Genomic DNA, 17,616 nt, shown 5'->3' on the forward strand with positions numbered 1-17,616 from the left:
GTAGCTCTGCTGCTCCCAGGCTCTCAGCTTCCTGCCGCGGGGCTCTCCAGGCTCCCTGCAGCTTTAAGCAGGGCTGGGGGCAGGAACCATAGAGTGCTGATTGCTGTGGCCAGGCTGTTCACGAGGGCTCCTGTGCAGCATCCCAGAGGCCTTCTCTCTCTCAACAGAGGTGGTCTTCCTTGTGGTGAGTGGGGTACATCTGTCATCAAAACCACTCCATTCTGTTGGCAGAATACGCTTTGCAATCTGAACACTCCCTGGGTTTTTTTGACAAAACCCTATAGCTAAACGTAGCCAAAGGGCAAACCAAAACAACTTTCAGCCATATTCCTGTAGTTATTGAAGTATACAATTCTGAAACAAATTTCCATGCTTAAGTTTCAAAAATCACTAGACTATTTCAATTGTCCTGCAAATTCTAGCCATCATTAAGTATACAAAGATGTTCTTATATTTACGAATAGCACGTATACTTGTCCTGAAACCCGATTTTTGGCAGTCAGACCAGAAATGTGGTGTACCAGATCTTTCTGAAACTAACAAAAAATGCCACAAAGAAACCCAGAATAAACAGAAACAGTTCTCTATTCTAATTTTTCCCCAGTTAAAAGGAAGTTTTCCCTCCCTTTTTTGTACCTTTTTCTCTTGAAGTCACTTCACAGATACATTGAACCAACCCAAGTTAGAAAACATCATACCAGAACAGATCAGCTTGCACCGTCTACTCCTGTATTCTGCCTCTGCCACAATCTGTACTTGTAAAATTCTCTTCTTAAAAAGGATTCAGCTACTATTCCCATCTGAAGTATTTGTGCCTTAAAGTGGTGCAGGTCCATTTTTCCCTCAATTTTACAAATATTCAGGGTTTGTAAATAAATGTAAAAGGAAAAAAAAATCCAATACACGTATCTGAATGCATAAACTCATTTATTGAAAATATTGCGATAGCATTGCATTACATATATTCAGTATTCATAGTTTAAAGTGTAAAGGGTCACAGAAGTTTGAATGAACAACACTGCTGAACATAGAACACAGCGTTTAGATATGTCCCGACATGTACAGAGTAATGGAATAAACTGTAGGTAAGTAAGAGAGATACGTATGTAAAATGCAAACTTTTCGCTTGTAACTAGTAAGTGGATGCAATTGGCCAAAATGGCCATTAGACATTCCTAGACTCTCTCAAAGCACTATGCTATTACCGGTTTCTAGAATATCTTACACAAAATCCATCAGGCTTTTTTTTATGGCTCGTAGACCAAGTGGAAGAAACAGCTTGCATGCACTGTGTTACATATTTTTTACAGCATCAATTTTTAACTGCATGGAACCTCTGTGTAGACTTAAGATTGAATTATGTTTTTGAAAGAAAACACACTTGGCAACTAAGTTGTTCCCTCTTATTTCTGGGGGATGGGAGAAGAGGATGAGCTAGTTTTAAGTTATACTACTTTAGTGAAATATTCCAAGTGTATATAGTGTTTTTTTGAGCATAGAAATGCAACACCATTTTAAAAACGTGACTTTCTCTTTAGGTGATTAACTGGATTCAGTATGAAATCGTTAATATCTCCTTTGAACTCTAAAAGCTGGACAGTGTTCTTTACCTACCCACAAAGTTTATCATTGTTTAAAAAAATTGTTGTCAGACACTCACAAAGCTATGTTTCTGACAAGGCAGAACTGGCCACATACTATAAAGAAAAAAGTATCTTCCCATTTCTTCAGTTACTTTTTGTATCTATGGATATTTTACTGGAGTTCAGCTCTACGTTTCGGAAATGAAATGTCCTTCAAGAGAAAAATAATTCTGGTCTAGCTTTAAATGTCAATTAGGGGGGAAAAAAAGTAATAACTAGTTTCCTGTAAAAACATAAATCAGCCTGTTGGTTCAAGCCTTTTTCAGGAAGGAAACCAAATATGAATCACCAAGAAAAGTTATTACCAAGCTATTATGTCAATATAACATGGACTGTTTAGGAAAGACCATTCCTTCCCACATTTTTTACAGATGAAAAATAAAACAAAAAACCCAGTGTAAGAATAAAAAAATACAACAAAATACGCTGTAGAGTAAGACTCATGGAACAGCTTATTTCCAGTGCCACCCACCCAAAAGCCTGAGAAAAACCGGTGTTTCTTTTCAGGTATTTTCTTACTAATGAATATGAGCAAGCCAGGGCAGATCCTGAGCTCATGTAAATTGTCATAGCTCCGGTGATGTTAAGCAATAAGAAGTTAAACTAAGCATGTGCCCCCACTCTCCTATATATTGCCAGACCAACCAATAGAAAGATGACAGAAGAGTCAGTAATGAGTGCTGACAACAATCAGCTCTCTCCGATCATTGGAAAGAAATCCAGAATTATGCACTCAGTGTTTCTGCCAAAAAAACAAAAACAAACAAACCTCGCTAAATTTTGTTTCTAAAACAGAAACAAAAACTTCATTTACAAAATAAAATTATAAAACTAACTTTAGAAATCAAAAGGATTTGTTGTCAATGCATATGAAGACTCAATAATATTTTTCTGTCAAATTCTGAGGTTTTACACATTAAAAAAATACCTAATACAATTAAACAAATATACTATACAATAAACAATAAATAAAAAGATATAAAAACCATGTTCCCTTTTAAGTGCTGTGTTCATCTATTATTTTAGATTATTATTATTGTTTTCATGGCAAACAGTATGTTGTAGTTTTTTTGGTTAGCACTCAGATGCAATATAAACACCATGGAATGCACTATATTTTCCCCCACAGTACTTTTTCCACAGTTACACACACATACACACCAAAAAAAAAAAAAAAAACTTTTTTAAACAAATTCATACACCAGGAACGTCTTCTTAAACATCTTGTTTCCTTATTGAAGGACTGTTGGAAAGAAGAGAGTAAAAACTCTACAACAGACTGGTCCGCTTATTGTTTTCTCCATTTCTGCCTCTTAAAATTGGATCTCAGCATGATTCTTTGTGTTGTCACACTCTATATGATATCAGAAGGAAAGTGTTAAGCCATGAGACAGCCTATACTGGAGAGATAGCTTTCAGTATCCTCAAAGCACCCACTCCATTAGATAGTCTGTACTTCACTCAAATGTCCATACTTCCACATCCTGTATTATAAAATCTTCTTTCTTGGATAAGATGTCATTATTAAAGGTGCTGCAGGAGTTGCTTCGTCCATGATACAAATCAGCATCTAGCCATAAACCAAATCGTCCACTGAAAAAAGAAAAAAAATTGTTGAAGTTGAACCTTATTGAGAGTAGCTTCGCCTACATCTTCGGTAGCTGGAAACAAAATGAGTCCCACAAGCTTGGCAACTATACTATCAACAATACATTTTTCTTTTAAATAATTTTTTTTCCCACAAAAAAAATTTTCACATGACACTAACATTAAGGTCCAGATCTGGCAAAGCACATAAGCATGTGCTAAATTTTAAGCTTGCAAGGAGTTCCACTGACATCAACATTAAAGTAAGGTTCTCCTTGCGCAAAGGCAAATTTCCAAAGCAGTATGTAGAACTCATCAGTTTCAAGTAGGCTGAAAATCCTTTCCCATGTACCCTACCATTGTGGAGCAGCCACTGAGGATGGAGGAGATCCCTGTGCTGCAGAACAGCTTCCTGAAGATGCTTGGTACATGTCAACAATGGGGATATACTACAGATGTCAGGCAGCGACGCTTGCTAGGCACTGAGAGTACCACTTATACAAGTGACCCTGACTGAGCTACTTGCATTGGTAATGATTGGGTTAAGTTGTGTAACAGCAACAAAAGCTGAACAGAATGCTTCATTGCCGATGGCAGGTCTCAGTGGTAACCATGTGCTAATCAGCCCCTTACTGTTGGAGGGGACAGGTGTCATAGAATCATAGAAGAGTAGGACTGGAAGGGACCTCGAGAGGCCATCGAGTCCAGCCCCCTGCCCTCATGGCAGGACCAAGCACTTTCTAGACCATCCCTGAAAGCCATCTATCTAACCTCTTCTTAAATATCTCCAGGGATGGAGATTCTACCACCTCCCTTGGCAATTCGTTCCAGTGTTTGATCACCCTGACAGTTAGGAACTTTTTCTTAATGTCCAACCTGAACCTCCCCTGCTGCAATTTAAGTCCATTGCCTCTTGTTCTATCCTCAGAGGCAAGGAAGAACAAGTTCCCTCCCTCTGCCTTATGACACCCTTTTAGATACCTGAAAACTGCTATCATGTCCCCCCTCAATCTTCTCTTTTCCAAACTAAACAAGCCCAATTCTTTCAGCCTTCCTTCATAGGTCATGTTCTCTAGACCTTTGATCATTCTCGTTGCTCTCCTCTGGACCCTCTCCAATTTCTCCACATCCTTCCTGAACTGCGGTGTCCAGAACTGGACACAATACTCCAGCTGAGGCCTAACCAGCACAGAGTAAAGCGGGAGAATGACTTCTCGTGTCTTGTTCACAACACACCTGTTAATGCATCCTAGAATCATGTTTGGTTTTTTTGCAACAGCATCACACTGTTGACTCACATTTAGCTTGTGGTCCACTATAATCCCTAGATCCCTTTGTGCTGTACTCATTCCTAGGCAGTCCTTTCCTATTCTGTATGTGTGACACTGATTGTTCCTTCCTAAGTGGAGCACCTTGCATTTGTCCTTATTAAACTTCGTCCTGTTTACCTCAGCCCATTTTTCCAGTTTATCCAGATCCTTTTGAATTATGACTCTATCCTCCAAAGAAGTTGCAACCCCTCATCTGCAAACTTAATAAGTGTACTTTCTATGTCAATATCTAAATCGTTAATGAAGATATTGAACAGAACCGGTCCTAAAACAGACCCCTGCGGAACCCCACTAGTTATACTTTCCCAGCAGAATTGAAAACCATTAATAACTACTCTCTGGCTACGATTATCCAGCCAGTTGTTCACCCACCTTATAGTAGCCCCATCTAAGTTGTATTTGCATAGTTTATTGATAAGTATATTATGTGAGACCATGTCAAATGCTTTACTGAAGTCTAGGTATACCACATCCACTGCTTCTCCCTTATCCACAAGGCTCGTTATTCTATCAAAGAAAGCTATTAGATTGGTTTGACATGACCTGTTTTTAACAAAACCATGCTGGCTGTTCCCTAGCACCTTACCACCTTCCAAATGCTTGCAGATGATTTCTTTAATGACCTGCTCCATTATCTTTCCTGGCACAGAAGTTAAGCTGACTGGCCTGTAGTTTCCCGGGTTATTCTTGTTCCCCTTTTTATAAATGGGTACTATATTTGCCCTTTTCCAGTCTTCTGGAATCTCTCCCGTCTACCACGATTTTCCAAAAATGATTGCTAAAGCCTCAGATACCTCTTCTATCAGCTCCTTGAGGATGCATTTCATCAGGCCCTGGTGATTTGCAGACATCTAATTTTTCTAGGTAAATTTTAATTTGTTCTTTTCTTATTTCAGCTTCTAAACCTACCCCTTTTTCACTAGCATTCTCTATGTCAGGCAGTCCTTCAGATTTCTCAGTGAAGACCAAAACAAAGAAATCATTAAACATCTCTGCCATTTCCAAATTTCCTGTTACTGTTTCTCCCTCCTCACTGACCAATGGCCCTACCCTCTCCTCGGTCTTCCTCTTGTTACCAACGTATTTGTAAAAAGCCTTCTTGTTTCCCTTTATGCTTGTAGCTAGCTTGAGCTCATTTTGTGCCTTAGCCTTTCTAATCTTGCTCCTGCATGCTCGTGTTGTTTGCCTATATTCGTCCTTTGTAATTTGTCCTAGTTTCCATTTCTTATACGATTCCTTTTTTATTTTGAGATCATGCAAGATCTCCTGGTTAAGCCAAGGCGGTCTTTTGCCATGTTTTCTATCTTTCCTACACAGCAGGATAGCTTGCTTTTGGGCCCTTAATAATGTCCCTTTGAAAAACTGCCAACTCTCCTCAGCCGTTTTTCCCCTCAGTTTAGCTTCCCATGGGACCTTACCTACCAGCTGTCTGAGTTTACCAAAATCTGCCTTCCTGGAATCCATTATCTCTATTGTATTGTTTTCCCTTCTACCCTTCCTTAGAATTCTGAACTCTATGATTTCATGATCACTTTCACCTAAGCATCCTTCCACTTTCAAATTCTCAATAATTTCCTCCCTATTTGTTAAAATTAAATCTAGAACAGCTTCCCCCTGATAGCTTTTTCAACCTTTTGGAATAAAAAGTTGTCTGCAATGCAATCCAAAAATTTATTGGACAGTCTGTCCCCTGCTGTATTAGTTTCCCAACATATACCTGGATAGTTGAAGTCCCCCATCATCACCAAATTCTGGGCCCTGGATGAAGCTGTTTAAAGAAAGCCTCATCCACCTCTTCCACCTGGCTAGGGGGCCTGTAGTAGACTCCTAGTAGGACCTCATCCTTGTTTTTTACTCCTCTGAGTCTAACCCAGAGACTTTCAACCGGTCCACCTCCTACGTCCATCTCCACCTCTGTCCAAGTGTGTACATTTTTAATATACAAGGCAACACCTCCTCCCTTCTTTCCCTGTCTGTCCTTCCTAAGCAGGCTGTACCCTTCAATACCAACATTCCAATCATGAGTGTTATCCCACCAAGTTTCTGTGATGCCAACGATATCATAGTTGTATTCATTTATTAGTACTTCCAATTCTTCTTATTTCCCATACTTCTTGCATTTGTATATAGGCATCTCAGACATTGATTTGGTCTTGCCTCCCAGTTTTGCCCTGGCCCTCTTTTTACTCTCCCAGTGTAGCCCATACTCCCTCCCATTTCAAGTTCATCTCCCAGGTATCCATGCTCTCCACTTACCTGCAGGCTTTGCTCCCCTGCCCCTGTCGAACCTAGTTTAAAGCCCTCCTCACTAGGTTAGCCAGCCTGTGCCCAAATATGGTCTTCCCCCTCCTCGAAAGGTGAATGCCATCTCTGCCTAGCAGTCCTTCCCGGAAAAGGATCCCGTGGTCAAAGAAACCAAAGCCTTCATGGCGACACCATCTACGCAACCAAGCATTCACCTCTAGGATACACCTGTCTCTGTCTGGGCCCCTACCTCTGACAGGCAGGATTGAAGAGAATACCACCTGCGCCCCAAACTCCCTGACCCGTGCCCCCAGAGCCCTGAAGTCACTCTTGACCTGCTCAGCGTCACACCTCGCAGTATCATTAGTGCCCACATGGATGAGAAGCATGGGATAGTAGTCAGAGGGCCGGATAATCCTCGACAATGCCTGTGTAACGTCTCGGATATGGGCCCCCAGCAGGCAGCAGACCTCCCGAGAGGAAATGTCGGCGACAGATGGGCACCTCCGTCCCCCTCAGAAGAGAGTCTCCAACCACCACTACTTTACGTTTCCTTCTTGCAGGGGTGGCAGTAGACTTCCCAGCCTTGGGGGTATGAGGCTTCTCCTCTTCTGTACGGGGTAGTTCTTGGTCTCCTGTATCGAGTACAGCACAACGGTTTTCCAGTACCACGGTGGGAGGGTTCTGAGCAGGGGTGGGACACAGCCTGCTGCGAGAAGTAACCAGCTGCCAGTGTCCACCCTGGTCCACCTCCTCCAGTGGTTTATCAGCCGTCCTGTGCACTGGGACAGTTACCTCCGCAGTCTCCACCTGAATACTATCCAGGAACTGCTCATGGACTCGGATACTCCTCAACCTGGCCACCTCCTCCTGTAGCTCCCCCACCTGCCGCCTGAGAGATTCCACCAGCAGGCACCTTTCACACTGAATATTCCCCTCAGCCTGGGTGTCAGTAAGTGGGAACGGCAAGCCACAGTCCTTGCAGAACCACACCAGGATCTGGGTAGAAACATCCATGGTCAGGCCGTCTGTCTGGCTACAGGCGCAAGTGGAGGAGACAGCAGTAGCGCTGGCACAGGTGTTGCGGGTCTTCCTAACCACTATAGTCCTCTGTCACACTCCCTCCCACACTCCCCTGTCTGCAGCTCCCTGTCCCCTTCGCTCCCCTGGTCGCTCCTGCCTCGGGCTCAGGGTCGTACTCTTTACGGTTTCGGCGGTTAAATTTTCGTTTTTTAAACCTGCTGGCCTCTCTCAGGCCCTCCCCCTATGAGTCACACAGGGGAAGGCTGATCACAGGAGCAAAAGGTCAGGCAGGCAGTCCCAACTGCCACTGAAACTGAAACTCCCCCCACCTGGAATCACAATGGCAGTTCAAATGCCAGCAGTTAAAGCACAGGCTCACTCACCCAGAGATCAGCACTCTCACCTGGTAGCTTCTTCAGCGGCAGGCTCACTTGCTCTCCTCCCTCTTAAACTCCCCTGTCTGCAGCTCCCTGTCCTATCAGAGCTGTGCCTCCTATCCTTGAGCTTGGGGATGTGCAGGTCCCCAGTACCAGAGGAAGAGTTTGTTGCCTCAGCAGTACCCTGAGAGTGAGGTCCTGGTCTTTTTTTATAAATGGTTCCTTAGGGTGAGACTCTGTGCTTCTCTTACTGGAAATCATCTCAGCAGGCTCCAAAGGCTACCCTTTCCCATAGAAGGCACACCCTGAGGCTAACAGGGTGCTAGATCTCACCAGGGATTCTCCTGACCTGCCTCAGAGTGTGGAGGCAGGATGCATTCCATGGTCAACAGCCTGAGATTTATATCCCTGCTCTCCCTTGCTGTAAAATTAAGGGCCAAACAGATGGAACACTTCTGACATTCCCCCATGCAACAGACACACTCTGCGTGTCCAGTGCTTGCTGGTAGAGCCTCCAAGCAAGAGGAGCTGTGTTTCAAGCCTCTTGATCTAGGCAGACCCTGCTAGAAGACAAGTGTCCCCCTGAGGAGCAGATGTGGGCAGGAAGGGGGAAATCACCCATAATCGTCTCACCAGAACTAATATGTTAAACATTAACTACAGACATTTGTGCAAAATGAAAAGAAGATCATGTACAATCTAGGCAGACATGCTAGGGTTCTATAACCCTGAGACAGTTGAGGAGCTGAGAGTGGGTTGTGCATGCATTTCTTGGTAGCCAGCTATCGTCTGCCACAAGGAGGCACAGGGTGCATGTGCAGGCGAAACAGACCCTGCTGACTAGAAATCTCCAATCATGGGATCAAGAGGCGCATGTGTGCCTGACACCGAGAGCTCACAGGGACTCTATTCAGAGAAAAATAAACTAAGCTAATGGACTAGCCAGTTTTTCCTAGCACACTTACATATAATATCATTATCACCCAAAGTGTACTCAATTATAGGATCTCAAAATCAAAAACCATACACTCACCCACCACCTCCAAGTTCTAGAGAGCTGATATCTCCATTGATAAAGTAGGTATTTTCTCCAGACCACTTAAACACCTGAAAAAGCGAATTTGATTGTCAGGAATCTATACAATAAAATAAAAGTAAGCTGGGCAATTATTCTGGGTAAATTAATAGGTGTGTATAGGAAGAAAAAAAAAGCTGCATGGTTCATATCTAAAACGGCACACTTGTAGATTGCTTTACATTTTATGTGTGTCCAATCAATACAGCTTTTCTTGTTGTAGAAAAACTTTTTAATATCAATACTGAAAAACAGTATGTTGGGGCTTTCTAATGGTTGTCCCTTTCTCTAGTTTCTTACCGCTATGAGCCAAACACTATGTAAAACCATAAATTGCTTCTGTTGCTGCTCCTTTTCTGATTTTATGAATCTTTCATGGTTTATTCCTTATCTCTTCCCACACAATCAACATACAATCGTTTTCTCACTCTCATGGAAGAGACTGGTCCAGCTCATCCAGCCACGTTAGCCTCAAGTACTGCAGTTTGGTAGCACTGAATGAAACGTTTAGTGATTAGCTCCACTTACAAGCAGTCTGTCGCACACTTCTTTCTGAGGAGTCATTTTTATTTCTCTCTACCCAACAGAAGCTGGTCCAATTAAAAATTTTTACCCCTTCCACCTCATCTCCCTAATATCCTGGAACCAATGCAGCTACTTCAATACTGCCAAATGTTCCTATAACAACTTCCTGCACCAGTAATGCTTTGTCAAGCATGTTTCACAGGTGGAGCTCCCCCTAGCCTTGGGTCCCTTCCCCAACCAGTTACCTTGAAGTTTGGACTAAATGTGTAGAGGAAAGTTTCGCCTGTGCCATAATAGTGGTCACTACATCTGAAAGGATGTGTTGCATATGCTCCAAATATCTGTCAAAACAAAAATGGCTACGTTACGCTTGAAGACAGTTTGCAAAATTCAAAAGGAGAAAGTCCTTTCAACAATAGTTTCTGACAAACAACTGCACTGATGTTTTAGGTAATAAAGACCAATTAGTAAAATTCAGCAAAAATTTTTTTTGATTTGGTGTCTGAGTTGTACATACCCCTTTTTAATTTTAAAAGCCACACGGCTCTAGACATGGGGATTCTAGAAGCTACTGAAGTACTTCACGCCAGTTCCTGGGATGCTTTGCCAGCTCTCTCGTGACTGGGATGAATGCTTGCGAGAACACTATTGCAATTTCTACAGTGCATGCTTTGCAGTTGAGAATGCTGTAGAGATTTTACCTCCTCTAGTGCTAATATTATCCTGGGTTTGATTTTAAGATTACATGCTAATTTAATTACTAAGCATAGAGTAACATTTCATCTTAATTTGACTCATACTATTGCATATTGTTGAATTTGGCTGAAAACTGCTGCTTTGCTAACAAGCATAAGCAACTCTTAAAATTGTACGGAATACCCATGTGAAAGCCATACTGCAAATGATAAAGACAGTTATGTTTAATGTATTTACAGTCTTAAAATTATCTCTAGTGGGACTCATCCCAATGAATGAGACCCCCAAATAAGTGCACTATACCCAAGTCCTAACCTGGTTGTCCATATCTTTAATGACAAGGAGGACTGGATTGTCAAGAGATGCTGATTTCCTATACAGAGTTTTCAGGCTGGTTCCATGCTCCAATGTGCTATATGCAAGCCGCCATGGATATCCCTGCACTCGTGCTGGAAGATAGCGGGCAAGCTAGAAACGAAAGAGAAGAACGGGGGAGACATTTAATTATATATGAGTTCTTGCTCCTCTTCTCATGCTGACACCCAGTAGAGCACTGTATGAAGCTGTGTCTGACACCTAACATATTAAAGAGATGGGTATTTACTAGGGCTGTCGATGAATCACAGTTAACTTGAAGTTAATGCAAAATGGATAGTGATTAAAATTGTGATTAATTGCACGGTTACACAACAGAATGCCCACTGAAATGTATTAAATACGTTTGGATGGTTTTCTACATTTTCATATATATTGATTTCTATTACAGCACAAAATACAAAGTGTACAGGGCTCACTTTAGATTATTTTTTACAAATACCTGCACTGTAAACTTAATATAGTATTTTTCAGTTCATGTCATACAAGAACTAAAGTGAAAGCGTTACTTACAAATGTAGAACATTTTCCTGTTACATAGCACACAAAAACAAAACAACATAAAACTTTGACCATACAACTCGATTCAGTGACTTATTTTTTTAATCATGCAATTAATTGGGACATTTTTAAAATCATTTGACAGCCCCAGTACTTACTATCCACTCAAGGAGATAAAGGAGTCAAAAATTTTAAGTTACTACAGTTTGCTAATATAATTTCTAATGTAACCATTCCATGGTCAGCAGGGAAGAAACTGATCATGCGGGGAAGGGAGCAATTCAGAACTCTATTACTAATTGTACCTGTTCTATGTGCATATTTTCTAGGAGTGCACTGTGGTGCTTTAGGACAGGCAAAGAGTCATCCTCATCTTCCTCATAGTAACTGCAGATGCTCTTGCGACGTTTTGCTTCTTCTACAGTGATGATCTGAGACAAGAGAACACAGGTATTAGAAATATGAGACAGTTTCTGGGTTTTCATTGAACTTTTACCTGGAAGAGCATAACGGGACTAATGGACTTATATGAGCACACAGGCCCAGAAAGTGAACATATCTTACCTACACAGGATCACCCCCGGGTAAGACATACCTTTATTCACTACATGACATTGTAGAAGTGCCATCTACCTCTCCCACAATATAATAATCAGTGATCACATGATGAAATTAAATAGGCAACAGATTTAACATAAACAAGTATACTTCCCCCATCGCCCCTCACACACACCACAATTAATCTGTGTTCTGGTGGCCACAAGCATAACTAAGTTAAAAAACAGAACAAAATCCTGAAGGATATGTCCACCAATGGTAATTAACTGCGATAGTCAGGGATACAACCCCATATTTAGGGGAATTCTACACTTTGTCAGACACTGGGAGCCAAAGACAAAGGTGTATCACTTCAAAATTGCCCTGATCTCTCTGAAGCTCTGGTACGGTCACGGTCAAAAACCAGGATACTGGGTTAGGCCATATCTACGCTACAGCTATGTCTACACTAGAGACCTTTCGAAAGAAGCTCTTCCGGAAGATCTCTTCCAAAAGAGCTTCTTTTGAAAGAGTGAGTCCACACACAAAAAAGCCGATCAGAAGAGTGATATACTCTTTCGAAAGAGAGTGTCCACACAGCCCCCCCACTCTTTCAAAAGAATGGGCCAGGGATCAAAAATGAAGACTGTTCTTCTGAAAGAAGGGCCCTGTGGAGCACCTACACACGCTTTCTTTCAAAAGAAGTTTTCGAAAGGGGGTGCTCTTCCTGAAACAGGAAAGGCAGAGCGATTTCGAAAGGAGCACCATATTCTTTCGATTTACTTTAGAGAGAACATTTGTTGTGCGTAGATGCTCCATGGGCTCTTTCAAAATAGCGCCCTTCGTTTGAAAAATCTTTCAAAAGAACTTGCTTGTGTAGATGCAGCCTACCAGATAAATTCAAATTTAAGGCAGTTAGCTCAACTGTACCAAGTGACTGTCTTCACTGTAAATATCATTAGCTCGATTTAGGCAGCACTAATACTGATATCATAACATCATTGAAACTGGCTGGGTGCGGCGTCAAGTTAGAATTTAAAAGTTCGAATGAAGGCTGACGTGGAAGCACCATGTCTTTGAATCGAATTCACTAGTTTCCAGAGGTTGAGTTGTGATGCCGCACCTGGCTCCCTGCTACTTGCAGGAGCCAGGAAACTGACTGGTGAGTGCTGCCGGTGGCAGGAGTGCAGCAGGGCCTGGGAGGGAAGGCGCAGAATGTGTGGCTGAGGAAACTATGGGATAGGGTCCCACAATGCACTGTTGCAACAGTCAGTGTTTGGCCATTCAGTGTGGCAACACTAACTTGACTTTCTGTGAACTTTGTGGGAACTGAGGATACTCAAAATCAAATTTATAAAACCCAGTGTTATAAAATTGAATTTAATAAAAATCGAATTTATATGGTAGTGCAGATGTAACCTTAGATGGACTACTGGTCTGATCCACTATGGCAGCTCTTATATTCTTAGGTCTATGGGTAGTAAAGGAGGCATGGAAGTATGGCCTAGCAACCCCTGGTTTTTGTATAAACCCCTACCAGCCCTTAGTTGGTGGAATAACTAAGCTGTGTTGGGGAACTAGCCTGGTACATACTAAGTACAACACTAAAAGAGTGCGAAGACCACCTCCTCCTGAGAGGCCCATGCACATCTGGCCACAGACCCTTGGATGTTCATAAAACGTAAAAGAGAACCTTCCTTGTTTCCCTTTCTGCAGTTAGTCAAGTGCAATGAATTCTTCTCTCAGATAGAAACATATAGTAGTAGTACAAATTAGGCTTTGAGTTTCACTTTCTATTACTGCAGAACAGCAGCAGCCCTTTCTTGCTCATTTACCAAACAATAAGCATTCACATAAATTTAAATAAAACACACCAAAGAACCAAAAAAAAAGTTGCATTTGAGCAAAACCTGGAAGAAAAGCATGTGCTCTGTAGGGTGTATCATACAGATAAGGTCTCAAGAAAACTCAGTCAAGTATTTAGCCCCAGTTCTTACTAGCATAAGTTCCTGTCTTTACAACAGTCATTTTCGGAAACGGATGCTCATTTCAAGAAATTTTGAATTTATTCCAAGGTCAAAAGGTAGCATAGTATTAAATACAAAAATTGAACTCTTCAGTTGAAAAAGTATCCAGTAATTGGTTGGAAATGTGGAAAATGGTAAGTTGTTGACAGGTTTTAAATGAGTTATAACTTGAAACACAACCTGAATCCATACAAACACACTCTCTCTAATCAGATTCAGATGCAAATGTTCTTCCTTTAGTTAGAAGGGAAATACCAAGCCCTTCTTCCCCCACAACTCCATGAGAGTCACTGCCCATTCCAACAGGGCTATGACTTCAGGGAGAACTGACTGAAGAGGACGGATGTTTAAAACAGTTAACCAGTTAAATGACAGCATGTAACCACTCTACTGTTTTAACCTACATTTAACCTAGGTTGACTACTTATCCCTCCACAGTCAGGACTGCTTTAGCCTGGCACGTCTGGCTGCCATCAGAGTTAACTGGCAAGAGCAGGTCAACTAATAAGCATATCACTGAGCATGAGACTTACCATTATGCTGACTAGTTAACATCCCTACTGCAGAAAGTCCGTGGCTTCAAAAGACTCAGTGATCTAAACCACCCTCCCTATACAAACCCTATTCTCTCGACTAGAGTTCCCACTCTGATGACTAGAACGGGTTGGCAACCAAAAGAATCATTTTTTTTAATTCAGTAAAAAACTCAGTAATTTAAGAGCCGCAGTGCATGTGAGTACAACACAGTCCTTAATGTCAAACCATACTTTTTGTAACCCCTATTTTCAGAACAGCGCACCCACAATGATTTGTAATGCAATACATGTTTACTGCAGGATGTTCACCATTTATTGGAAATAATTAGGAGAGGATTTTTTACTTTGCAATTATAGTGTCAGGAGCCACAAAGAAGTCCTTAAATAGCCGCATGCGGCTCCTGAGCCATAGGTTGCAGACACCTGACCTAGAATAATGGCCCTAGTCCTGCTGGATGCTGGATGCAGAACCTTCCTCTCTGGCATCTATTCCCCGCAAAAAGGCTGTTGTAATTCAAAGACACTGCCAAGAAGTGTTAGGGAGCCCTCTCCTACTTCAGCCACAGGTAGAAACTGCTGGGTCAGCTATCTGCCATCCCACCTATAGTGAGGCAACTTTCCTCATGGCTAGTAGTGCACCAGAGTGACTACAAGTGTCTGCACTGCAACGTGCAATCTAGTCTAGTCTGTTTAAAGCTGGATTCTCAACTAGCGATACATACACCTGAGGGTACACAAAGGTCTCCCAGCAGGTACATCAACTCACCTTGATATCTGCATAATTTTACAGCAGGCTACGTTAAAAGCACTAGCAAAATTAGTACAGTAGAACCTCAAAGATACAGACAGCAGAGCTATTGGTCACCTGGACGTCATGTGGAACCAGAAGCTACCAGTCATGCAACAGAAACGATACCGAATGCTGTGCCGCCCATGGCTTCAGTCAAAGGGGAGCTGGGGCTGCAGCTGTGGAGGGGAGGGGTGTCGGGGTTTCAGGCCTTGTGGGAGGAGGCAGTACAGGGGTTGTGCATCAGAGCTTCTGCCCCACAGGAGCATGGTGATCAGGGCTTCAGTCCTGAGGCTCCGGCTATGAGGGAAGCATGTCTCTCAGCTCCCCTCCCCCATGTAACAGCCCTGTGCCCAGGCGTCCCCTATGGGGAAAAAGCTGAGAATAGAGCTCTGAAGCTGAAGCTGTAAATTGTTCCCACAGAGAAGAAGCTCTGAACTGTCCCCCACATCTGTCCTTGCAGTGGTAGTCTCAACCCCTTCTCCCCAGTGGCTGAAGTTCATAGGATTTTGTTCAGACTTACAGGGACATTCCAAGCAATCTCTGTTTCAAGGTATCCATAGCTTTGAGTTTCTACTGCGCAAACTAATAATTTTACTAATAATTTTTCAGTTGTAAGTGTACTCTGAGATTTCTCTATTTTTATGTATGATTTTTGTAAAAAAGTAGTTTTTAAGTGAGGTGAAACTGTTGGTCCATAAGACAAATCAAAACTCCTACAGTAGTCTGGAAAGGTTGAGAACCACTGATTAAAGGGATGTGAATTTCTGTTTTCCTTTTTTCTGTTATTAACAAGTGTCCCTGGAACCTATACTTTTTTACATTTTTAATTTTGAACATTTTGAGTGACTCCCTTCCCCCATTCCTCCCACTCCACTATTTCCTCAAAGCTTTCATCACGCCTCCAGGTTCAAAATGAATTCACAGCATGTCTACCACCTATGTATGTTTGTAATGATGTATAATCAAATTTGCAGAGGCAAGCAGCTACAGAATATATTTTTTCTTAACAAATCCATCATCAATTCCTAGTAGGAATAAAAGTCAAGCCCTTCCTACCACATAATTAATCAATCGATTAATAAAAAGACTGAAATCCAGTTCTTAAGAGTTAAAACAAGACAACATTCAATGAATACAAACTACTTGCATCATAGCAAATGAATTAAATATCTCAGTGCTGTTTTAAGACTAAACAGCGGTGAAGAGATTTGGATTACCAAACATTTACAGGTCACGTCATGTAGCATAAAACATTAAAAACCCCAGAGCCTCTACTCTGCAAAAACATTTTTAAGTACTGTTCTTTTTCAGTACCAGCATGCGGAAATTCCCAGTTAAAATGTGTTTTAGTTTACTGGTGCAGAGATAAATAAGCACCACAGCTTTGGATACAGTTCAACATACCTGCACAAAAGGTTCCTGGTTAGGTCTGACACAGTAAACAATCTGAATATTCATAGGTATTTGTCGCACTCTCATTGTTATATAAATTATTTTACTAATCAAACTTCTCCGCTGCACTGCCAAAGCTGATTCCCACGTGAAAGGCAAGCTGAGTGCTTTTGCCATGTGGTGGTAGCACTGCTTATACATATCCCAGGTACGATCTTACTTTCTGTTTCCCCAAACAGAAAAATTAAGTTTCACAAAGGATGAAGACCAAATTAGGGCTTTATTCAAAGTCATTTCCTGGTAGATTCACTTTCATTTATAAAAAAGTGCACAGGGTTTTGTTTGTTTTCTGTTTTTTTTGTTTTGTTTTGTTTTGTTTTGGAAAAAAAAACTTTTGGAACCATTTCCAGCTCTCTTTTACCACCAGCACATATTGAAAACAGAACAATGAAAGTTCAGCATGTAGAAACAAAAAGTCTGCAGCAAGGGAGATTTAGGTTAGAGACCGTAAAAGTCATGGTATCTGGCATTTGGATAATCAGCACACTCTACAGTAAACCCTGGATTTAACGGACTAATGAGGGGACAGGTGTCCATTAAATCTGAAAGTCCGCTAAATATGAGGGTTTACTGCCCTGCCCTCCTCTCCCCCCGCCTGCCAGGCTCCCCCAGCCCCAGTCCCTGGACCTTCCACACAGCCGGATGGTTCCTGCCACACAGCCAGAGCAACCCTGTTGCGTGGCTGAAGATGCCTGGTGCAGAGCCGCTGCGCAGTCCTCCCACCAGGTATGGGGCACATATGCGAGTGGTCTGCCTGCATACGTGCTCCACCTCTGGGAGGAGCTTGTGGTGGCTCCGGCGGCAGTCCAGGCCATGGTAGAAGGTTCCATGGCTGGCAGCAGTGGCTCTGGTAAGTTTCCTCTCTTTTTTGGGAAGGGTGGGGGCGGGATTTAGGAT

At 42.1% G+C, this 17,616-nt stretch overlaps 1 protein-coding gene across 9 annotated transcripts in view; it reads right to left on the reverse strand.

Moving 5' to 3' along the window:
• Positions 1 to 914: 914 nt before the first annotated feature.
• The window catches only part of NCOA7 (nuclear receptor coactivator 7), a 164,866-nt gene continuing 148,164 nt past the window's right edge, over positions 915 to 17,616 (reverse strand). For all 9 annotated transcript variants that reach the window (XM_074990611.1, XM_074990609.1, XM_074990612.1 and 6 more), the window contains 5 exons: positions 11,683 to 11,808; positions 10,817 to 10,969; positions 10,051 to 10,146; positions 9,239 to 9,312; positions 915 to 3,236 (listed from right to left, as the gene is read on the reverse strand). In XM_074990611.1, the coding sequence (XP_074846712.1) occupies positions 3,101 to 3,236; positions 9,239 to 9,312; positions 10,051 to 10,146; positions 10,817 to 10,969; positions 11,683 to 11,808 (585 nt within the window). In that variant the 3' untranslated portion in view covers positions 915 to 3,100. The remainder of the gene's footprint in view (positions 3,237 to 9,238; positions 9,313 to 10,050; positions 10,147 to 10,816; positions 10,970 to 11,682; positions 11,809 to 17,616) is intronic.

Source organism: Carettochelys insculpta, chromosome 3, assembly GCF_033958435.1.
Source record: "Carettochelys insculpta isolate YL-2023 chromosome 3, ASM3395843v1, whole genome shotgun sequence".
Classification (NCBI taxonomy): domain Eukaryota; kingdom Metazoa; phylum Chordata; order Testudines; family Carettochelyidae; genus Carettochelys; species Carettochelys insculpta.